Source organism: Taurulus bubalis, assembly GCF_910589615.1.
Source record: "Taurulus bubalis genome assembly, chromosome: 15".
In the NCBI taxonomy this organism is placed as follows: Eukaryota; Metazoa; Chordata; class Actinopteri; order Perciformes; family Cottidae; genus Taurulus; species Taurulus bubalis.
In genome coordinates, this window is record NC_136603.1 from 23,637,003 (window position 1) to 23,662,436 (window position 25,434).

General features: G+C 40.7%; 1 protein-coding gene across 1 annotated transcript; it reads right to left on the reverse strand.

Annotated features, from left to right (window-relative positions):
• Nucleotides 1-1,170: 1,170 nt before the first annotated feature.
• Nucleotides 1,171-23,614, reverse strand: slc37a1 (solute carrier family 37 member 1). The gene is made up of 21 exons (XM_079230641.1): nucleotides 23,597-23,614; nucleotides 22,073-22,277; nucleotides 20,264-20,345; nucleotides 19,256-19,367; nucleotides 18,570-18,648; nucleotides 17,293-17,428; nucleotides 17,005-17,081; nucleotides 16,271-16,437; nucleotides 15,186-15,238; nucleotides 14,573-14,647; nucleotides 13,631-13,669; nucleotides 11,813-11,935; nucleotides 11,284-11,374; nucleotides 9,216-9,278; nucleotides 8,914-8,999; nucleotides 8,362-8,410; nucleotides 6,494-6,567; nucleotides 6,301-6,379; nucleotides 5,100-5,197; nucleotides 3,180-3,244; nucleotides 1,171-2,729 (listed from the first exon to the last, which is right to left on the reverse strand). The coding sequence occupies exons 2-21, from the start codon at nucleotides 22,126-22,128 to the stop codon at nucleotides 2,714-2,716; spliced, it is 1,620 nt and encodes a 539-aa protein (XP_079086767.1). The 5' UTR covers nucleotides 22,129-22,277; nucleotides 23,597-23,614; the 3' UTR covers nucleotides 1,171-2,713.
• Nucleotides 23,615-25,434: the final 1,820 nt, after the last annotated feature.

Sequence of the window (25,434 nt, forward strand, 5' to 3'; positions counted from 1 at the left end):
TGATTTGGGTTAGAGAATGTTCACATATTGAGCTATGATCTGGGTTAGAGTTGGACCTTACAGCTGCATCATTTCAAAGAAATAATCATCCTGTTTTTATTATAACCCAAATTATTCAAATAGCCCTAGTGGTTGCACAGATACACCCTTTTTAGTTTGGGGATGACATTTTCGAGGAAAGACCTAAAAATAGATTGGTTTTAAAAGGTTTTAGGGCGTTTAGAGCAGAAGTCTGGCAACCTCTGCAGCCGAGGCGTTTTTAAACCCACAGAAGTTTATTTCAAATTCAGTTTTCCAAAGACCCCAAATATGCGGGAAACGTGTCTGACATTCAGAAAATTTCCATTTGGTGAAACGATGCAGCCAGGAATAAGTCTTGGGTTTGAACATTTTCACTTTTCACCACAATGTTACCACAATACTGCAAATGCAAAGGGCTTTCACCAGCGGGCCACAGGCTCCATCCCCATTGTGTTCCCTCACGGGGCCACTAAACACTAAACAGACATCTGTATCAATGAAAGTCTCACACATTATTCTTCAGTAAGAATCATTTTTGCATTGCGTCAATGGCGATTTACAATTTTTCATGAAAAGGTGAACGCTTGAAATGTAATTCACAGCATGGCTCACTTTAATTTCCCCAATTCAGAGAAATCTGCTCATAGTGGGCTTTCCCCTCCACCGTGTCTCATACAGTAAATCTCCCAACCACCTTGATTCCTTCTCTCAGGGTAGACAGAACGGCCACGGTGAGCTCTGGCGCCATCGTGTGTAATTCAGGTCTTATTACAGGCAGTTTAGATGAAAGCTATGGTGCAATGTGTCTCACACAGCTCATTGTGTGTTGAGTTTATCATTTTTAGACAACACCTGCCTCCTCCAGCTGAGACTTAAGGCTTGTAGTAAATGACCTGAGTAAACGCTGCAAAGAGACATCAAAAACACAACCCAGGACAGTCGAGTGAAGAAAACAATGTGTTTATTGTTAGTTCCCCAAAAAGCAAGGAAACATTTGGATGTTATTTCTTTACAAAAGCAAGTGCCTGGAAAAAAGACAAACAACAAATAAGGCACACAATGTTTCAAGTACTAGGCCTACCACTGACATGTAATAAATATACACAACATGTAGCATTATGAGTAGTGAATAATGAATGAATACGCTCAGAATATTAAATTACTTTGATTTTACTTTGATACAATTTACTGAACATAATCAGAAGTGTCAGGGAATAAAATCAAAATCACGAACAGTGAGCTTTTTATCTTAGTGTTCAGATTTTCATTCATAGGATTTATTATGCTTAAATCAGAAGATAAGACTTTATTTAACAACTTACTTAAACACAAACCGAAGTTATCACCATTGCACTGAAAAACATGTCCTTATGAGGTTTGACAAGTTAGTCAACTAATTTAACAAGAATTACATTCATAATATCTCACAGAAAACATACATCCTCATCTGCATCGGTCTTATATAAAAATACACCTTTGGTGCCTTAATTTCATAAAAACGTAAATCAGAAACCGACACAAAACCAACAGGAATAACTTAAATGACTTAAATTAATTAAATTACATGAACATGATCTCCACAATGTCTTTGGTTCAGTAAGGCAAAGAAGACACTGAAACAGCAACTTCCACACAGAGGAGAGTTAGTGGTCTTGTTTGTGTCTCTCTCTCTCACAGCATCAGTCTGACCAGCTCCGTGTCCACAGACAGTCAGAGAGTTACAATATCTTCCAGGACCTTTCAGCCAGACTAGACTCCATGTGTGAAAGGGGTTGAAGCTTTAATGAGTCATCTCACAGCTACTAAACATTACGTAGTGAGCGTTCTATCGGTCCATCTTAAGTCACTGTTTGGCAACGTGGAAGCTGCAATGGAAGTTTTTATTTACATCAAAGAAATGTATTATATTCCTGTAAATTGAATTACAAACATGTTTGCTGTTAACCATTTTTTGGGGGTCTGGCAGGAACCTCATCTTGAGGACCCGATCCTGAACCATCCTGAAGGATTGATCGGTTGTTGTTGTTTTCTGAAGCTGCCAATGAGCAATGATGTAAAGGTCTGCACGCGGACGAGACGCCGCCATGAACCACTGCAGCGCTGAGGCTGGCATCAAATACACAACGGTCCCTTGGGTGTAGTTTAAGATGGAGAGGTGTACACCTGACCTTACGCTTCAAGGTGTTTTGTTTTGGTTAGGTCAGGTTTCATGTGCTTATAAGGAGAAGGAAAGGAGGATCACTACAGTAGGATCCATAAGGACAGTCATGGAAGTTGCTGTTTCAAAGATTGCTATCCAAAATAAATATCTCAAGTCTCTCTACTTGTAATATACGCGTAAGGCCAGTTTCATACATCTGTCAATCCCCGGCCAAGCTCAGACTGGCTGCCAGAGGAAACAGGTCAACAGCAGAAAGAAGCGGTGAGAAAAGGGCAAAGAAAGTTGAGTAAAGTACAGAATGTGAAGACGATCCTCCAGACAGATTTCTTTTTGGTTCACCAGCCAGACTTTCAGCTTCAGCTCTTCCTCAGGGACGCCAGTACAGTGGACTGCTGCAGCTGGCATCATGGGCGTGTGTTTTTGTGTGTGTGTGTGTGTGTGTGTGTGTGTGTGTGTGTGTGTGTGTGTGTGTGTGTGTGTGTGTGTGTGTGTTTGTGTGTGTGTTACGTGAAGGCAGTGCAATCAAAGTGCTCAGTGCTCCTTCAACCTGTGAAGTAGAGACAAACATTAACATCCTATTGATAAAGTATTGTTAACATTCATGTCTGAAAAGATCCCAACATGGTAAATAAACCTGAAGCACAGATATTTGGCTGATACTGACTCAATTAGCTGGATAAAATGAAATCTTTGTATAACAAACATATCATAGTCAAGTCAAGTCGATGTTGCCTTCCACATAAAGAATGATCCAGTCTCTTCCACACAGTGAGGCCTACAGCTTATTCATTAAACACTGCTATCTAACTGGTGCTTGGTCTGTATTATGAATACTATAAATACAATATAAAGATAGATTGAATCGCCATCAAGTCACTTTGTTTGAATATAAACCAAAATGATTCACAATCTGCGAGGAATAAAGGAATGAAAGGGAAGCGAGAACATCCAACAACAACAGGACAGAGCAACAGGATAAACAGGAAGCAGGACTTACTCTACAGCGGAGATGGGGTGGGATTTATTGGAGGTCAGCTCCTTCGTCACGAGCCGGAGCAAAAGCTGCACACAGTCAAACAGTGGTTAATTTATTGAGTTTACTAAAGCTTGTTGTAGGTTATATATTACCTACATACTGCTGGTATCACAATGTGCACTTAAAGCGGAGTTCAAAAGTTGTTTGTATCCACAAATGCGATATTCATACATCATATATCATATTCCCTCTCCTTTGAGCTAGATATGGCTCTCTTTAGCTTCAATGTGTTCACCAGCTTGGTCGGTCGGCAGTGTCCATTGACTTCATCTGAACACATCTGCCTGCTGGACCAACGAGTGACGCAGGATTTTGATCACATGATATTATAAGAGCAATGACCGTCATTCACCAACCCTTTTAACCCGGATAATATGATGTTTCTATTAATAGCTCCGTGAAAAAACGTCACAGAAATAGGAATCAGCTGTTCCTGGATGTGCCAGACTCCACAGGCTGTGAGCTCCTGTGAGCTCCTACTGTCTCTCACAGGAGCTCACAGCCTGTGGAGTTTGTTTCACCGTGATTTGTCCATTCAGGTGTCTGTCCATCGACATTTTGTTTGAAACTAACCATTGAACACTCTACCCACCTACACTGTAAAAAGACACTGGCTTTCAGTTAGACACAAGACAGCCCTACCAACCTACCTACACTGCAGAAAAACACTTTTTTTTTGTGAGAGAGACCTCAGTTCAGCGCAGATCAGATCAGCTGTTCAGTTTTACTCTGCGCAATGTAACACACGACCATGCGCTGGTAAAGAGTACATAGTACACACAGACAGAGTACATGCACAAACATGCACATTGTGTTAACATAGTAAATAGTTTGTTTTTATTTTTAGTACATATTTTGACTCAAATATATATAGTAAATATGTAGTAAATATTTTGTTTGAAAACTAAAACTGTTGTAATATTCATTTTTCATTTGCACACACCCCTGAAGCTTGGTCTGTAGTGTGAGTCATTCCTCAGTCACATCTGATCTCATTTTGGTGAAAGTAGTGACAAACAAAGTTATGTTTCATACAAGATATGAAGAATTTAAAAAATAGAGCTTAAAGTTTTCAGCTTTAGGGCCATATTATCACTTTACACTTGTGCCGTAGGACAATGGTGCCTCATTATATAGAGAGCTGAGATTGTTCTGCAAATTGATAAACAACATGTATGTATCATATGCAAGTTCCATTAAAAAGGGGAATTTAAGAATTGATGTAAAGTTGAGAAAATGACCTCAGACCCAGACATTTCTTTTTTTTAAACACTCACGCAGTTTTTACAAAGATTATGACATTCAATTATGTTTCTTATTCAAGATTTATTCTGAGGTAAGAACAGAATCTATGCACATACAAGCACTCTCCCTCTCTGCCTGGCCTTTCCATCACTATCCAATACAGCACAAATGCTGAAAAATGTAAAAAGAAGTAGCTTCACTATTTTTATTGCATATTATTATTGCATATAATTTGGTTGCTTGTTTAGAATCATCGACATCAAAGACATAAAAGAATGCAGTGAAGTTCACAAGCAGTTTGTAAATGCCTGTTCAACCGCTTTTATATAAATGGAACAACTATCCAACTCTATCCAATTTATTTATAACCAGAGATATTTGTCTGCATCAGACATATTATTATGAATCTTTTTTAATAAGTGGATTATTTCTTTTTACATTTATATATAATAATTTGTTTGTGTGCATTGAAAAATATTTTTCTGTCTGTGTGCATTCCATATTATTGAGGCTGATCTAACCCCATATTGGTGAATGAGCCACATTATTTAGTTCACCTTTAAAGACAACTCACAGATGTATCTACTACTTTGTTTGGGAGGGATTCTTTGTTGTTGTAGTTTTTAAAACACTCACCAACAGAGCAAGGAAGTCTGAAGCCATCAGCATGTAGAAGACCTGATCCCAGCCACCTGCAGACAGGAGCCCGGCCAGCAGGGGGCCCAGCGCTGCACCTGAGATACCACACACACCAGGTCATTGGAGAGAGTGGGGATTATCTCAACACGTTCATAAATGCATGAATGAAAATATATATATATCAGACATAGTGACAGGGTTCATACACATTCTGACCAATGGATTTCCATGACTTTAAACCAAATTTCCATGAGCAAACATTTAGTGAAATCTGGGTGTAAACAGTAAAAAGTGAGTAAATGTAGTATTTAAACTAACAATGAGAATACAAAGCATACAGTAAACCTTAAATGACACAAATGAATGAGACAATAGTTTGATTAAAAGAATAAACATTTATATAGATGCCTGTATGTATGCCTGCTTATATTTTGAGTCTTTCTTTTAAAAGCATATTAATTATTTCAAACTCAGCGTAAATGAACGTCATGAACACATGAATATAACACATTTACATAACTTTTACTAAACTTTTGGAATTTGATTTTTTTCTAGGACTTTACCAGGCCTGGAAATAACCATTTTAAAACTCCATGAATTCCTGAATTGAGAAGATATGCCAACATGAACACCACTAACCAGATTATTAAAATATAACGTTAGTGATATTTCATTTTGATTTCCCAATGTCATTTTTATTAAAAACGCATCACTAATCAACACTGTTGCACTGGATGACATGTTCCCTCATTACCATGAACACACACATGCATTAATCCGCCACTGAAAATAGTTCCCAACAAATGCACTATTTTCTCCAGTTTGAGTTGCATTTACTAAAATCTACAGTGACCATCTGTTTGGGGGAATGACTGAAAAGAGTGCTACAGACAGGGTAGGAGTTACTTATTGTTGTTTCCATGTTCTCCTAAGTAGAATTGTGCTTTTTAATTCGTATCTGTTCGTCATATTACACATTTACATCCATCCATGACATGTGGTCTCTGTCATCATTGAGCCCATCCTGAGAGCAGTGAGCTGCTGTGAAGCGGTTCAGTGTCTTGCTCAAGGACACTTCCACATGCGAGATGGTACCCGGCTACCTTCTGGTTACAGGACCACGCTCCCTGTGAGCTACAGTCACCGATCGTGTGTTTTAGTACAGAAAGCTAATTGTTTGTTGATCAGTGGTACTGACCTACAGATCCTGTGCCATCGATGATGGCGGTGACGGTAGACAGCGCTCTGGCATTGCCCTTCAGGCTCTTGTGGGTCCCCTAGGGTCAAGGGTCAAGAGAGAGAGGGAATGAGAAAAGGGGCCTGTGCAGATTGAGTAAATCATCATCATCTACACATTCAGATGACTGGAATTAGAGTTAGAACAATCTTACCAAATCTGCAGATACTGCAGTGGTGATGAGGGAGTACGGCCCGTTGACGAGGCATCCGCACACCAACAGCATGCCTGAGGAAACACACCGGCTACGTTGTACCTCGGCTTTCAGTTACGGACTTTCTACACTCACCCACATCCACTGCACTCCTGCTGCACATATGTGTGGCATTTTGATCACCTTTATACTACTTCTGTTTGGAGCCAACCCTGTGGGCAGCACATCTAGAAGGCATTCTTCCCCTGAGGACAACGTTATGATAATCATAATATATATCAGGGCGTGTCTCCGTTGTTCTGACTGGACCGGAAAGCAATGATTTCACCTCAGACTTTCTGGAGTGATGTCATATTATTTGACTTTATTAAGCACTATCAGTCAGAAAATTAAAGTTAATAGAAAATCTTGAATAAATGATAAACTAAATAAATGATAGATGTATACGTACATACGTGTTTGAATATATGGCATGTGATATGAAACGTTATGCTTCTGCTACACAAGTCCTACTCTAAATGATCTCAATAGATAATAATACATAAATAGTCCAGTTGCAAAAAATGACATTGATCACAAATATCCAAACGCTCCATTTTTCCTGAGTGGAAAGCATGTTTTAAAATGTATTGGTTCATTCAATTCAGTTTATTTTATATAGCCCAACATCACAAAATACAAGTTTGCCTCGAAGGGCTTTACAATCTGTACACATGACATCCCTATCCCGGGACCTCACATCGGATCAGGAAAAACTCCCCCAATAATGTATTGGTTAATATATCTGCTCATGTTAAAGCTTTACTCAATCTCTTTTTTGTAGTTTACATTGTTTAGCTTTCCCCTCAATTTAATGTAATTGTACCATACAGTATGCACAAGCGACATCTTTTGTATGTTTTATTTCAAGTGGAAGCCGGCCTACATTTAGATGGTGTCTAAAGCAGTTTTACTCGCTTTGTCCAGCTGTTGGATTTAAGTGCATATAATGTGTCTATTAATAACAATATTTATATTTGATTAATTAAAAGAGTAAACTTGTATCTATCCTCAGCCTTGTGGCTAAATATCTATGTATTCTTGCATCAGGATTTCAATAGCCTACAATACAGGTTTGTTTGAAGTACTGTAGCCACAATAAAACTATGCAGTCAAAATATGTTATTACATTTTAATCTAGGATTAGTGTAATCTAATAAACACACATTTGTACCGGGCTTTAAACATGAAAGTAAAGTTAGAGAGGTTGTAACCCTCTTGGCAGGATAAGTGGATAAAGATGTTTAATGTAAAGATGATACTTTTGCAGAGTATAAAACTTAATCAAACCATATAAACCACTCATTGTCAAATTGTCCAGCCCAAGTAGGCACCAATGTTCTGTCATTATTATATCATAATATTATTATTATACATCATTCAAGTTTCTTGTTATAACAACATATCAACTTATAATATGACAATAAATGTTTGCTTTAATGAGATATTATAATTTTGTGATATAACAAGATAAAATGACATGTTATAACACAAAACCAACACTTAATAAAATGAAATTATATTGGTTTAGCATTGACTAGGTCTGTTACTAAATTATCTTTTTATGTTTGTTTAATCAACAATTGATTAATCCATTATTGTAATAAAACATACTAATACGATTCTGCAAGTTCCCAAACAACCAAAGCTATTAATTATATGATGACAAAACATAAAGATCTATCTGGTTTTCTTACTAAACAATCTGAAACCAGAAAATCAACAATTCTTTGCTTCTCAAAACTACCACTGAATATTTTACAGCCAATCAAACTAATGAGAGATCATCTACTCATTCAGCGTCTGAGAGAGAGAGAGCTGGCTCTTACCTACGGTTGGCCCCAAGCCGAACTCACTGATCATGGAGAAGCCGTACAGCTGCAGGACAAGAGAGAACATGACAGTCAAAACACGCACATGTTCAGTCACTATTCATAACTAACATGTGGAACTACAATAGCATCAGCATTACACATTCAGCTCAAGTTAAAAGAGGCTATCTCTTTCTAATTTGTCACCACTGTTCTGTAGCTACTTTGAGTTATCAGAATCTGTATGAATAAATACTGTATGTCTTCTTAATGTACTGTACATCATGAACAAAAGACTGTCTATTGCTGCACTGCTAACAAAGACATTTGTCTTCAGTGAAATGTGTTTGCTGGGGTCTGAATGCAGACAGAGGCCTGTGCAGGGAAACATGACTCAGTACCACTTTCTGTCTGCTCCTGCTTAAGGATTCTGTGTCGTGCATCAGTCACCTTTATGCACGACACAGAATCCACTTACTGTAAGCAGTAAAAACATGACTCTGAATGTCCTAATCTAACATGTGACTTTAGCTTCTGGATGAGCGTAGCAGCAGCGCAGTGGGAACTTACGGTAGGAGCAGCCAGCAGTAACATGACCGCACAGGTGGTGGCTCTCTTCCCCAGTTTATCAGAGATCACTCCGGCCAAGATCCCCCCTGTGGGCACACACACACACACACACACACACACACACACACACACACACACACACACAGAGACAATAAAAGAGAGGCGACGTGTATATCAAGTTGTATACTAACCATGGAGCACAAAACTACAAAGAAATACTGACGGTAAGAGAATTTGGGAATAAAAAAGACAAGCATGCAGATAAGAGCAGGAAAAGAGAAAATGTTAAGAAAAGCACTTACCCACTATTCCTCCCACGTCAAACAGGGTGGAGAGATCTCCAGCCTTCTTAGCATCAAGGTGAGCTAAGAGACACACAACCACAAATTCAGTTCTCTGGGCTGGTCTGCATACACACAGTCCATCAGCACAGTACAATGTGACATTATTCAGGAGCCACAGAAAGCTGTCAGGCTGAGATACTGCAGCTCGGTGATCACATTGCAGACAGCGTGATAATGCTGTGGGAAAGTCTGTTCAGCCGTGGTACATCTTATCATTCTCATCTGTCCAGTCTAATAAAGGAGAAAGAAATCTAAAACAAAAAAGGTCTGTTCCAAAATAATTTGTATTGATTCCCAGCCGAATGCAATGCCCCTGTGCACAAAGCCAGGTCCACAACACAATGGTTTCCCCATCTTAGTGTGGAGGGACTTGACATGCTGATGTTGTTTCCAAAGATACCAAAATCTGTCACTTTTCTCGGGGCAATGTGTGTTGCCCCAATGTGTGTGGATGTGTATAAGGGTGCAGCAACAGTGGCTGGCTAGACTAGTCTTTTAATATCCTTTTAGCTCTTCTCAGGCTCCTCCTCTCACCAGTATCACTGATGCTCAGTAGATGTTACCACTAATGATGTGTGGGTAGTTGTAAATCACCTCCTGTCCTGGTCAGTGTGTAATGTTTCATTCAGGATGCTTTCTATTGCTGGGAAAGTCAACAATAACGTAGCACAGAAATGTGGTCTTCTTAAGTTTCCTTAAGAAATACCGCTGTGTATGAGCTTTCTTCCCCAGGATGGAGATGTGTGAGGACCATGTCAGGTTGTTCATTCTCAGGAACTTAGAGCAGTTAACTTGTTCCTCTTAGCTCCATTGCTGTAGTCTTCACTTCATTTTTTCTAAAATCAACAATCAGCTCCTTGGTTTTACTGACATTGAACTGTTCTCTGAGCTCCACTCTGAAGGTTGTTGATTTCCTCTCTGTATGAAGTCTCATTGGTCTTTGTATGTAACAGCAGGGGTCTGATCACTTGGCCCTGGTGGGCTCCAGGGTTCAACACCAGAGAGAAGGAGGTGCTGGGGTTAGACACATGACATCAGTTAGCTGGTTAGGACATGTTCATATTCACTCTCATCATGTGGATACTGACACGGTCCTGTAGAGAGCAGCTGTAGCTTCATCTGTCCACACTAATTGTTTTACTGATGGTTATGCTCGTTTAATCCGTTGGGTAGAAGTATCTAGCAGAAGCAGGGAAATATGGTTGGGTTGTCCAAAGTGTGGAATAATCCTGTTAACATGGTCCAGTGTGTCGTTTCCTCTGGTGGAGTGGTGGACATGCTGGTGGGATTTAGCTCAAACAGATCTGAGGTTTGTTTGGTTTAAATCACAAGTTAAAATAAGAATACCATCTGGTTGTTTTGTCATGCGTCTGCTGATGACCTCATACCTGTAATGCATTTCTTTGTAGCAGCAACATAAACACTTGTGAATTCTCTGGACAGATAACATGGCCGGGATCTTTACATTTAATATTTGACATCAGGGAAACATCGTCCATCAAGTTCAACCACGTTTCATCATTGATGAAAACCCAAAGTGTGCTTCCCCTCTTCTTACCGAAGTCTTGAGTTCTGCACAAGTGCACACGTATGATCTATGATCCGGGGTATCAAGGCAACGGTCTCTGATTTCCCGTTGCTGGGTTATTCTGAGTCTTATGCCAGATGCGTTGCCTTCAGTGTGGCAATCATCTGGCTGGCTGTGTCATTTATGGGCAATTTACGATCGCCTCATGATTCATATTTGTGTATACATGTTTTGTATTTTGAATTATGAAAACAGCTTTGCATTAAGCTTGAAAAAGACATTTTAGTGACACTTGCAAGTGACAAATAATTGTCTTGTGATTTTGAGACCCCCTGAAATTGTGGGTCAATCAATCGAGATCCCCGTATTTAACACACTGGTTATCTTAATGTTTGACAACATATTAGTTAAGAATGTATAACAAGCAGATGAAGAACATAAACGGACTCAAATAAAATTGAAGAGCAGTTAATGGTTGTAGTTGTGTGTGGTCCTCACCTGCTTTGGTCATGTAGAGCGGCAGCCAGAAGAGGAAGGTGTAGCTGACGAGCTTAGCGAACAGCAGAGACAGAGAGAACTCGATCACTCCCTACAGAGACAAACACACACGTCAACACGAGTTGTTTCTGTAACTTAATGACGTCTGTCTGCCTCCACTACCCTGATGCAGTAAAACTACAACAATGACCTCTTAACCTTATAGACCCAGTCTGATGCAGAGACACACACAGCCATCAGAATATGTTCCCACACTTTTAGAGCATCAGCAGTCCAATCTATGTGTAGACTCTCGGGTTCGACTAGTATGTGTATGAAACTCATGTGCGCTGCCTGCTAGGCAGCAAACAGCAGACAGACAACGTCAGAGACTAGCTGGTGAACACAGAGGAACATTTAGCAGCTGAAGAGACAGATACTTCCTCTGTATGAACTCATGCCTCATTAATGCACATTACTACTGCTATTACTTGGCATTGTTATTGCTAGTTGCAATTAGTGAGTGAGTGAGTGAGTGAGTGAGTCTGACCGGTATGCGTAGAGCTCCCATGAAGCTGATGGCGGTCGGCTCCACTTCCCTCTTCACCACTACGACCGGCTGCATGGGAACACACACACTGTCCCTGGGCAACAACAGCTCTGTGTCGTAACTCTGGAGGAGAGAAGGAGAAGTCACATCTCAAGGACTGCCTTTTTTTACCTACGTAATATTTAAAAAAAAATATTACTGTAACTCCTTATTATCAAGCTGCTCTGGAAAGTATTTTAAATCTCTCCAGTTGATCCAGAATGCTGCAGCTCGTGTACTAACAAAAACTAAGAAAACTGGCTTCCAATAAAATCAAGAATCATATTTAAAATCCTTCTCCTCACCTACAAAGCCTCAACTGGTGATGCACCATCATATCTTAAGAGCTTATAGTACCATATTACCGCACTAGAGAGCTCATAGTACCATATTACCCCACTAGAGAGTTTATAGTACCATATTACCCCACTAGAGAGTTTATAGTACCATATTACCCCACTAGAGAGTTTATAGTACCATATTACCCCACTAGAGATCTTATCGTACCATATTACCCCACTAGAGATCTTATCGTACCATATTACCCCACTAGAGATCTTATCGTACCATATTACCCCACTAGAGATCTTATAGTACCATATTACCCCACTAGAGATCTTATCGTACCATATTACCCCACTATAGAGATCTTATCGTACCATATTACCCCACTAGAGATCTTATCGTACCATATTACCCCACTAGAGATCTTATCGTACCATATTACCCCACTAGAGATCTTATCGTACCATATTACCCCACTAGAGATCTTATAGTACCATATTACCCACTAGAGATCTCATAGCACCATATTACCCCACTAGAGAGCTGCACTCACTGAATGCGGGGTTACTTTTGGTTCATAGACATCTTAGGATGCACTGAGCTCCACTCTCCACAAATTCATGTCTCTTCAATGCACATTAGGCATATTTGTAATTCTGCACTATACAAAATAAACTGAATTGGATAGAAGGCTCAGGGGCTGCAGGAGGAGCTGTTTCAACTCAGTCCACCTACTAAATGAACAATGAGTCAACAGCCAATCATTCACAGTACCTTTGTGGAGGCTCTAGTGATTTTTTTTTTTACCAAGAATGAGGTTGTTCAGAAACATTTGAATGTTGACCTCTGGCACGTTGTGTGACAATGAATGAAAGAGAAACAGAGTTAACTTAACCAAACTGTGATTTGAAGAGCAATCAAAGACGACCATCCAATTATTCACCATTTATAACACCCTCCTTATTATCGGGGGGGGGGGGGGGTTGTGTCAAATAATATCAATGCAAGCATTACTCTAGGACTGCCAACTCATTTGGTGTGATAGATGGGAAGGTTTCACTGTAGGGACCAATGCATTAGGGGACTAAAAGATACAACTAAAGTTTAAAGAAATAGAAATGAAAGAATGTGGTAAACCCAACCCAACTATAATTCCAAAAAAGTTCAAGAAACCCTGAGACTAAATCCAAATGTCCTAACTCACCTGCACTCGCAGTGGACTTGACTGGCGTGTTATTGTTACTGGAGTACCAAGGGCTGTTTGAATCCAAAAATCTAATATTCATCAAGTCTGCAAGGGAACATAAGCACTGTTGCTGCAGCAGCAGAGAGTGTATTACTTATGTCAAAGGCTCAGTCCAGAGTCAGAGCACGGACATTTGGATTCCGCCTCCACATTTTTCAGTGTTTAGCCAGCATACCCCGAAATCTGGTAGGTAGACCAACTACTGCTGAAGCAACCACAAAGCGCCTGGAAGCACTAAAGAAACTGATCTTCCTGTTTGTAACACTATCCTCGTAATAGTAGTACACCTGAATAAATTACACAACATGTTAAAATGCAACTCATTAAAGTGTTGGGCAGGAAGATTCAGTTTGATACTTAAATGTCATTCATTTAAACAGTAACCAGTTAATTTGGTACAATTGTTAAATCTAAAGCAGTTCATTACTTGACTTGAATAATTCAAAGCTTCTATTGAGGTTAAGCTTTTAGTGTCTGTTGTCATTTCTTGTTATCAACCTGAGCATACAATGAAAAACATAGATTTTATTGTGGTTATATAAATGCAATGTACGGTGCTCCTAGATTGCTGCTATGCTGCCTATTAAGGTGCATGCCTCCCTTTGTGTGTAGAAAACACACTGATTTTAGTGAAAATGTTGTTTTTAAAACAAAAATGTATTGTTTTGTTAGATAAAAGCATTTGAGAATTTAGGACTTCACAAAGTTCTGAATTTATTGGAAATAGTTGGATCACACGAGTCTAAAATGATCCCACCAACCACCACTGGAATGGTGAATAACCAAAAAGCCAAAAAGATGCGCAGCATTTTCATTTCCAATTTGAATGTCGAGGAATGAAGCTTCAAAGCGTCCAACTATTTGGTGAGCCCTACCAGGTGCTTTCTCTGTCCATGCATGATGGATCATTCTCAGTGCGATGAAATAGCTCTTTTACCAAATCCAAAATGTAACATTTAGTGATCATGTTTTAGATCCCTTAAAAATCAGTCTTTGTTATCTGTTAACTTATCTCAACTTGGTGACTGGTAGTTGTCTTTGGGTAAATTTTGTGCTGAGCTCATACATAAACATGAGATTTAACTAGTCTGTACTTGTTTTGTCACTGTGCTCCTTTCCCTGTTTTGAAGGAAGCGGCGCTCAGTTGGGAAAAAGGTGGAAATACACAACAAACACACACTGACACACACCTGGGTTTTGTTGTCCTTGTATTGCAGATACACCTCCGTCTCTCCATTCACGCCATTCCAACTCTTGGTTGGAACCTGCTTGAAGAGAAAAGCAATCATTTATTCACATGTTCCACATTCCTTCCGGCTTAAATAAATAAGAGAGTTCACCAAAAGGCATGAGGGAGACTCCAAATTCTGTTTGGAAGCAATGGCCTTTTGTCCTGACTTGTTTATACCACACTTCATTTCATGTTCGCTGGCTCTCCATTTTTTTTTCATTTAAAAAACAAAAATTTTCACATGTATTGTTGTTCATAAACAACATGTCTAGTGGTCAGTGGAAGCAGCAACGCCAGATGCTCAAAGATAAGATTATATAGGATGAGATATAACTTTATTTTTCCTGAAGGAAATTCTTGTGTCAGCGTTTGATCGAAGATTAAGACAGAAGAATAACTGAAAACCCCAAAATATTAAAAATATAAACATATATGAACAATAGGGTGACAATTAAGTGTAAAAGAAGTTGATCGACACCATGCAGAGAAATAATAACGTAAACACAAAGAAATGTGGCAACTGCGTTTCCATTAACTAAAGAAAGAAACAGGAAGAACTCTGTTGTACTTACATTCTTTCTTGGAGAAGAATTTTGAGCATACATGCTTTTCAGGTCATTTGGATCTGGAGAGAGAAAAAGATCCAGTTAATGATGCTGGTCAATGTTCAGCCTGCAAAGTCTTGCTAAGAGCTGCGTCTCTTCTTCATGAAGCCAGCAAACCCTAACCCTTACATTAAATTAAAACAGCCAAATACACAATTAAAGCCAAAGGCCTTTGTATAAACCATTAGTGTGGGAATGCACATGAGTTGGTGCGTTTACAATGTGGACAGAAATCGGTTTTAAACAGAATAGGGAAGAAAATAATATAGTTCTTCAAATTACAAATAAAACCTCACAAACAAATGTGCAGATTGACGGAAAATTACCAAAATATGAAAGACAGAGAACATATGAGAAAGCAACCAACAAGTCGCTGCATTCATTTTTGATTGATCTGTGAAGAACACAAAAACAGCTATTTTGGAAACCAGGAGTTGAGATTAGATATGTTACCTGATGACATTTAACATTCAAGTGTGTGTCACATAGAACACACATAATAATATTGTAATAAAGCTTTTATTCTTCCATGTTCATTTTTAATAATGGAACAATATTAGAGTCTATCTCCCTCTGTGTGGTTTGTTCCAAGCTTCTTTTTGCTTTGTTGAAAAATTCGGGGTGGTCCGTAGATGTTTTCAGTGCATGTACGTGCATGTACGCGCATGTACGTGCATGTTCGTGCATGATTAGCTCACTGCTGCCAATCTGCATTGCTCTCATAGGGCGGTTACAGCAAAAAGTCCGCCTCATCGTGGGAATTTGGCCCCCACCCTCAGGTAAACACTGTTAGCTTGTCAGCTTGTTTGCTGTACTGTTAGCTACGCAATGTTAGCTACGAAATGTTAGCTACGAGCCGCCAGCTCAGGGGTCGCCATGTTGAGAGTTGTTACTAGGAAATTAAAATGCTCCCAATCTTGCACCTCTAAACTGACGTAGAACTGCATAGTATCTTGATTACTTAAAATAAAGTGACTAAAAATGGCAACCATATTTCTAGATTTGGCAACCACTTGTAAAAGCCCTACAGCCAACGGGGAGGCTGCACTCACGCTCAATGAGGAAGAAAAAGCAGACGATGCCCATGACTGCGATGATGAGCCCCGGGACGATGAAGGACAGGCCCCAGTTGGAAGAGACAAAGGAGCCGGCGATCAGAGAGCCCAGGATGTTTCCAACGGAGGTGTGAGAGTTCCACAGCCCCATGATGAGGCCACGCCTAACAGACAGACAGACACATCAGGGTGTTAGTGACTGAGTTCTTGGGGTGACTGTGGCTCAGTGGTGGAGTGGCAGGGTCGTCCTTCAATCAGAGGATCTTCAATCAGAGGACCAGATTCTGCTGGGCCAAAGATGATGGCGTTCGCAGCTAGAAATTCTCTGTTCCTTCCAATTTACCAGAACGACTGACACAGCGGGCACAGGAAAGGCCGGTGAGGTCATGGATGAGGTGGCTGGGAAAGTAAATAAAAGAGCGGAGGCCTGTACAGAAGCTATATGTGCATAACCATAGGTTAGCATATGTCTCATGGAGGGTAGCAACCGCTAATGACTCAGGCATTTAAACGCTAACCGCTGCATCGGTGTGGAGGATAATGAGTGCAACACTGAGAGAATGAACAGAAGCTGTACTGTCACGCTTCACTATCAGAGCCCACTGTGAAGTAGAGAGCTCAGCTCTGGTAAGATCGACTTAAAACAGTAGTAGAATTTAACTCAGAGACATTCAGTCCTGGCTCCTAATGATCGGTGATTGTAAAAGTCCATCAGGAATGATTCGACTTACCTTCCTTTACCAAACCAGTTGCTGATGCAGGTCACTACACTGGGCCAGCCAGTAGTTTGGACCAAGCCGTTGGCCACCTGAAATCACAAAAGAATAAATGAGGATAATGAGGTATTAGAAACACGGCTACACACGTAATTAGTGTGAGCCTGTATCGGTATATACAACTATGATTATGTGCTGATCACCATCTACTGAAAGGTAACACAGCAACCATGAAAGAAGCTCTATCCCTTTAGTCCCAAAAGTGTTTTTCATGATTCACTACTGCAATAATATGTGTCTCACCTGCACAAATATATAGAAGCCCAGATTGTGAATGTTGTAGACATAACCGAGTCCGAACAGGCAGGTGAACAGGCCGCTGGTTAGCATGCCCACGGTGAGGTACAGGCGAATGGGCACTCGCTCCCCAATGATGCCGCTGCATGAAACAGTGGGGACATTATATTAACCATAACTTACTCTCATCAATAAGGTTGTTTAATGTCTCCCTACATGCAAGCTTTTACCTTCACCAATAAGATTATTTTTCGGTTCAGTTTGTTAGCAAGATATCTATAAAATGTCATTAAAAACAACAGGAAACGTGGTTTGTTTCATTCCAGATATTGTACATAGTGGCTAGACCTGGAGCATTACTGTGAACTAACTGGAACTCTGTGTAATTCAATACTATTTTTCAATGAAATGAAAATGTGTATAGCTTGTGCATTCTTGGTGGAGGTTTGTGCTTAGTGAGGGTTTTCTTGTTCGTTACATGAAAAGACGGAACGTTCCGTCAGGAACACCAAAAGGAAATCAACATACAACATTAGTATCTAGAGTTCGAGAATAGATTCGAATACATTGATTGCAGATGAATACGTTCAGCTCTCCACAACACACAATGGCGTTTTAGTAGTTCATTTTGTTAAAGCTCCTCTGCTTCAGCCACGGAAGTGCAGTTTATAAGACAATCTGGTTAATTCAGCCTGGAGGGAGGAGGGAGGATGAATGTGGGGGCTGTGAGTCTTTCAAGGCTTTTGAACACCAAAATGTTCTATTCATAACCAAGCAGATTCAATGTGTGACATCATCACAGCACCCAAACCCCCACAACATAATGCCGACATAAATACAAGTTCTACATGTTGATTAGGTTTTAATGAGCTATATCAAAGGCCACATTTACACCTGGTATTCATCTGTGGATCTAGATATGTTACCTGGAAAGTTCTTCACTTCTGCAAGGGAAGACCTACTAGCTACTGCTTCTACTTTTAATTTGAGCTGGACTTATGCTAGCAAGGAGAGGTGGGTTGTTCTCTTCAGATGTGGCCATGCTGTGTGGATGCATGTGCACTGGGGTGAATATTACCATTAGCTTTATATCAGGAGGTTGAATGGCTTTCTCTATTAATAGTGTATCTGTTGACAGATTTCACTGATTTTCACCACCCCATCTGACATATCATTCTATTTAGTAGTGTGTTGTAAGTATATACTCTTCATGCATTCATAAAGTGTGGTAAATCTATTCTTCACCCATGAATAAAACGTCCCTCTTCTTCTTGCCATCTTACCTGAGGTACATTCCCACTGCATAGGCACAGAGGAAGGAGTAGTCCATGGTCCCCAGCAGCTGTTTGTAGTTCCTTTTATCTGAGAATAGAAAGAAGAGTTGTTTAGTTTGGAACAGTAAATCAGATTTAGCTCATCTTCAGCTGTGTTTGTTATTCTTTATGCTTCCTCGTTCTTCCATGAGCAAAGCTGAAGGAAACAAGTTAAACAGCAGCAGTGCACTGCTACATGCTCTGCACCTTCTATTATCATTAGTATTTAACAATTCTATTTCCAAATGTCTAGCAAACTGGGGGGTGCTAAAGGGACATTGGTCTACTAGCAGAACAGTATCATGTTGATTGACTAATACTGAGACAGAGGTAGGAAACCTAGTGGCACGTGGTGGATAAACCAACCAGTGGACTAGAGCGGCCTCTTTCACAGCCATTGGCACGTAAATGCCTGTTATTTACGGTGGTTTGATGGATTATTTTTACCCCAGACCCAGCCTACTCTGAGATTTTAATTTTGTTGTGCAGTCATAATTAAACTCAAAGGAAACCTTGATGTTGAATATGTACACCGATCAACAAGAACATTTTAAATGGTACTTCATATCAAAAAGGTTGCCAACTACTGCACTAAAATACATCTGTCTGTCACTCCCCCAAAACCCCAAAATGTCAGGAGTCAAGCAGATACGAACCAAAAGGCTTCCAGCTGCAGTCTGTGTGGAGGGGTGGCAGTGAGGGCTGCTGGCTGCTGGAGGCCATGGTGGCCAGCTCACTGACCGATGAGCAGTTCCTATGGAGCTCACTCTGTCCACACAAACAAGGAGGGCAGCAATCAGAGAAAACACCATGTAGATCAGAGAGAACCAGGGAAAGAGAGAGAGAAAGAGAGAGAGAGAGAGAGACAGACAGACAGAGACAGACACAGAGACAGAGAGAGAGAGAGAGACAGAGACAGAGACAGAGACAGAGAGAGACAGACAGAAATCTTTATAGCACCATTTGTCAATAAAATCTAAAATCAATCCAAACTCTGGCTTTGACCAAAGACAGCATGTGCGATAGTTTGGCTTCTCCTCCTATCAGGTTGAGTAGCTTCCACTTTGAGGAGTTCACTTTTTTATAGCAGACTCCTAAAATTAAGCTAGTCTGAGACCAGGTCATACCAAACCGTCTAAAATCAATCTGCACAGCATTAAAAAAGGTCACAGAGTTTACATTCAGAACATTTTATTACATCTGTCTCCACTGCCTCATTAAATAAACATCGATTAGAAACAGTGGGGTTAATAACAGAGATAAAAGCAACATGTCCAATCCTCCACTGTAAGTATGTGTTGCCACAGCTCCTCATTCAAATACAATGCTTTCCTTTAGTACACAGTGGTGGTGAAACACAAAAGGTTAATTCCATGTTCCGAGTTTAATACTAGCCTCCAAATAAGACTATCATCAATGGAAATCTTAACTGAATTTAGTATTCAGTTTTTGACTATAGGGTGTATCACTGTCAGGAAACTGTTTGTGTGGATTCATATGCATGTCATGTTTATCCGGTAGGGACAAATAAATACATAGAGAATAGACAACTTTCCCATACATCACAGCATTTTGAGCTACTGTTAATCACCAAAGCCTGTCCCTAAAGGGGCCTCTGATGCCATGCATGTGTAAAGAATACTCCAACAAGGAGCATATGTTACCTTGACGATGCTAATGGGTTTCCTGGAGAGGTGGAAGCTGGTGTAGAGCAGGAAGGTGAGGATGAAAGTGAGAGCTCTGTACCTGCAGAGAGGAAACACAAGAGGGCAGCAGTGAGGACTAAACTGACCCTCTGGAGGAAACCAGCATGTCCAATTTCAGTTTGAGGTGCAGGGTGACAGGAACAGCTCACGCCTGTATTTCTTTTTAAAGCTCGCGTTATCTTCTTTATTGCAAACAAGACTAAAACCACAGCACACAGATTTTCAGAAATCCCTTTACAAAGATTATTCCACATATCAAACGTAACAATCGACGCAATCCACAGCAGTTAGTGAAAATAGATGATATTCAAGGATATTTGTGTGATAGAAAGTAGGGCTGGCCCATAGGACCTAAAGTCTATATCATTGTATTTGGTGTGTTTTTGCATTACTTCACAGTATTAGAAATGTAAAGGGATACTACCTACTATCATTCTATTGGCACTAAAAATGGAACACAAGAAAAATGTTAAAAACTTATGTGTTTTTTAGTCCCAAATAAGAATGAAAATGAGTTTTAGAGTTATATGTGCAGTGCTTTTAGAATTTTTTTGGTTTCCATATAAAAGCAGCTTAGGGTCCATTACTCGTCCAAAAATGTTTTTAAATCCTTTTAAACTTACATTTGTGGATTTCTATTACTTTTATTAAAACAATAAATATATTACAAACAATGTATCTTGTTTTTTATCTGTCGATTCCATTTGTATTTATATACAAATTTTTGTAGAGATTAATTTATATATAAATCACACAATCTGTGAATCCTTCTGTGTGCATTTATTAACATTGAGACTGATCTGACCGCATTGGCTATATTTTTACATAGCAACAGTTGTTTGCTGCTATATTAATGTTGACAAAGCCATCTGTATTCTTGACAAAGCTAAACACGTCCTTTATCAGCTGCCAACGTTACACCCTCCTGCAGTGTCCTACAGGATATCCTGTAACTTCAAGATGTACTTTTATTTGCAATACATTCTGTTTGCTTTAGGTCAGTCAAGTTTACACTCATCTTCATGCTGTGTTTTGTGTTCAGGTTTACCGCCATTTCATAACGGTTTAGCAAGTTACTCCACAAGGTCCGACTAACGCTCAGGACATATTTGCCTGGAGGATTTAGCGCCACACGGATCTCTCTTTAATGCCGACTTTAACTCATGGAGCTCGTTCTAATTACAAAATGATTTACTGACCACCAAAGACAGGGGAGTTCTCTTGGGATATGTCAACAATAAGAAATATATTCAATATCCTTTCATTAAGATTAACCTTATGTAACTTCCTACAATGTAAGCCCCTGGAGACCTGCTACATGACGTCAAAGCGTGAACGATCCAAGAAAGTAGATGACTACATCTAGCATACACTCCTATGTCAACAAACTATTTCAAAGGCAGCCCAAAGCCCTTAGTAGAATGTACTCAAGGTAGTATTTCCTGTTCTCAGATTCTGTTACGCACCATCCACAGTGACACACGTCATGTGAATGCATTGCCTGACATTACCGCTCAGCCCACATGTGCTGATTGATACAATGTCCATATTGCACAGAAATATCTGAATAAATAACACAATTTGAATTCACATTCAAATAAAGTGATTTCCAACAACTAAAACAGCTGGCAAACAACTCACACGTTTACATTAGCTTCACATTAATGGCAAATTGGCAGAAAACAAATTCAGAGGACAGACTTAACTATGTAAAAGAGACTATACATACACACACACACACAGACACACACACAGGTTGGGACTCACCACTGGTCTCTGTCGAAGGACACCAGCAGGCGGATCCCAGGAGGAACAGACGCCATGTTTGGAAAGGAATCTTGACAACGACAGTGACGGGCGGCTGATGTGGCTCACGCGGAGGCGGCTGATGTGGCTCACGCGGAGGCGGCTGATGGGGAACACACACACATGGTGCCGCTGCCTCGCCTCATCTCCATCTCAGAGGAAGCTGCTTGGAGAGTGGCAACACGAGGATACATGGTTAAAACCGTGAGCACTGGAGCTGGAAGGACCAATCAGAAGTCTGAGAACATCACATGGAAGGTACAGGGGCAGAGGAGGAGGGAAGAACAGGAAATGATAACAGAGGAGAAAGGTTGTAGCTCAAGAGATAAATAAGGAGACCCGTCAGTGAGGGCATGGAAAGGTCACAACTCCCATTAAGTGCCAGGTTTCAAAGCGAGTGCTAAAGACTGCTTTGTCTTTTTGTTTCTACTGCTCAGTTATATCGACACACGACTTCAAAGCAACAGGTAGTTTGACATGCGAGTACAGGACAGGGGAGGAACTGAACTGAACAGAGAGCGGAAAGTCAAACTTTAATCACATTTAAAGTAGCATTTTGATTACTCTTTAACTCATGGTAAATTGCCTTGTATAGATCTGTTCTAGTCTTCCGACAACTCAAAAGGCGTTAACACTACATGTCATCCTTCACACATTCACACCCTGATGACAGGAACTACCATGCAAGGTGCCACCTGCCCATCAGGACTATTCAACCACTCTCTAGTTCCTGCTTCTCAAATTTGAGGATTTGCTGGTTTTCTCTATTTTCTAAATGACTATGCATTGCTCTCCTGGTTATAATCAGGGTTCTAGTGAATCCTGGTGGTGTTTTTTCACACAAAAACATCACACATGGATGAGTTCTTTTAATTCCTTTAGAAACCTGAACACGCCATCCAGACCAGCCTTTTGAACCCATATATGTAACACATGTATTTTAGCCAGGGAAAGGCAGTGAGTCGTTTACTGTCAGTGCACACATGTCCCCAGAGAGCAGGCCAGACCGGTAGTGGGTGAACCAACTCTCTCCATAGCAGTTCCTGTTGGGAGGCGATGCCGTTTTCATATACTTTCCCGAGCCAGCTTTTACAACGCGCTTGGATGAATAACTAATGTGTTCACTCGAGTCCCCAGGCTTCATCTCTACCCTCACAGCTCCGTGCATGTTCCCTTACATGGCCGCAGTGAAACACGCCTGGTGCCCGGTGTTCTGGGCTGAGAAGAGCATCTGGACCTCCAGACTTCAACATGACCACCGCTACAGGAGGGACTGCTGTTTCCTCTCATATATAAACACATGGCGAACATGAACCCATGAGAAAAGAAACATACAGAACCTCCAGTCATCGACAATGTATCGACTCAGTCGCAGCGATAGGGCCCATCAGCAGAGAAAGCTACAATGTATTCCGTGGTTCTGTCTCGTGACGTTTCCCGATCAAAGGGAGCCACTCAGACTCAGTTCCTGCTCGTGCGCCTCACCTCGAGAGAAAGTCGACGGCTTCGTCTTTATTCGTGCCTTCAGTTGGACGACATGTCCTCCACTTCCTTGTTGTGTGAAAGCTAGCCCACTGTCACCTCAGAGCCGCGCACACACAGAGAGCACACACACACAGGGCGCGCACACAGAGAGCGCGCACACACACACAGAGCGCGCACACAGCTGGGCTGCTTGCGGCGCACGCTCCTCTCTGCTGCCATGACGTCACTCCCGGCTCCTGCTGCCTTCCCCAGTCAGATGGTTGTTTGATCTTTGACCAGAGCCTCTCCCTGTGGGTCACAGACACACGTCACACTACTACCCCACTATCACACTACAATACTACTATCACACTACACTACTACTACAACTACTACTACTACTATCACACTACACTACAACTACAACTACTACCCCACTATCACACTACACTACTACTATCACACTACACTACTACTACTACCCCACTATCACACTACAATACTACTATCACACTACACTACTACTACTACAACTACTATCACACTACACTACTACTACTACTACTACTACTACTACTACTACTACTACTACTATTATCACACTACAACTACTACTACTATGATCACACTACACTACAACTACAACTACTACCCCACTATCACACTACACTACTACTATCACACTACACTACTACTACTACCCCACTATCACACTACAATACTACTATCACACTACACTACTACTGCTACCACTACTATCACACTACACTACTACTACTACCACACTACACTACTAAGTATGAATGGCTTATAACTAAGTATAAATCTAAATGATGTAAAAACCATTAATAGAGACACTTTATGACACTTTATAAGCCCATTATAAAGGGTGTCTTTTAAAAAAAGTGGTATAGATTCATGACAAAGCTAAGGTGTATTGTCTGTGTCCACTGAATATATTACAATTGTAAAAATGTTTTGTTCGATCATTTAAGCCTTTGCTACTTTCAGTTTGTTTTCAACGTGAAAAGAGTCACCTCTATATTGTCTATCTTTAAATAAAGCTCAAACGGGTCCAACTATCTCTCTAAGTTCCCAATCAAACACTTACCGTGTTCAGCTATCTTTACAATTCTGTGAGACTGAATATAATTTATAAACCGCACCAGCTCTGGTTCCTTACCCAGCAGAGAGGTAACTCTATGTCAGAGCAAGTCTGCAATGCCAGACTGCTTGCTGCCGAGTGGTGTGCCAGAAGTGGCCCTGGTTACACTTTTTTCCAGGTGAGGTACCACAACTCTTTTCTGGCAGATTCATACGGGCTCTTGCTCTGGCCGCTCCCATGGGACCAGGTAGCTTTGGAGGACCCTGGAGCTATTGCCCCAAACAACACAGCTGGAAAGTGTTGCGGGTGAGAGGGAAGCCTGGGTCGGCCTGCTGAACCTGCTGCCACCGCGACCCGACCCCGGATAAGCGGCTGATAATGGATGGATGGATGGAACACAGCTCCTAGGGTCACTGGGGCACACAAACTAATCCACCACCAGTGGAATTTGAGTGGAATTTGATTTGTGACATTGACATGATATTGGGTTTACACTGTGCATATTCCTGAATCAGTTTGTGTGAAACACAATGACCATGAAGTGAAGGTGAGACTGCATCTATTGTATCCGTGTCTCTGCTTTTTACTTTTATTCCTGATAGATATAGGCGACATATGATCTCAGTCAAACCCTTCTCATGAGGCTGGTTTTCACGGCTCTGCACATTGCTCATGTGGATGTGCATGCTTAATCAATGTGGGTGGGCCTTTCCCAGTGGAGTACTGTTTTCATAAATTGAGCTCATGCACAGTG

Coding starts and splice junctions, on each gene's coding strand:
- slc37a1 (XM_079230641.1), bottom strand. CDS start 22,128: ATGGCGTCTGTTCCTCCTGGGATCCGCCTGCTGGTGTCCTTCGACAGA. Junction 19,368..20,263: donor AACCCATTAGCATCGTCAAG/GTAACATATGCT, acceptor TTGTGTGGACAG/AGTGAGCTCCATAGGAACTG. Junction 17,082..17,292: donor GCTTCTATATATTTGTGCAG/GTGAGACACATA, acceptor TTGTGATTTCAG/GTGGCCAACGGCTTGGTCCA.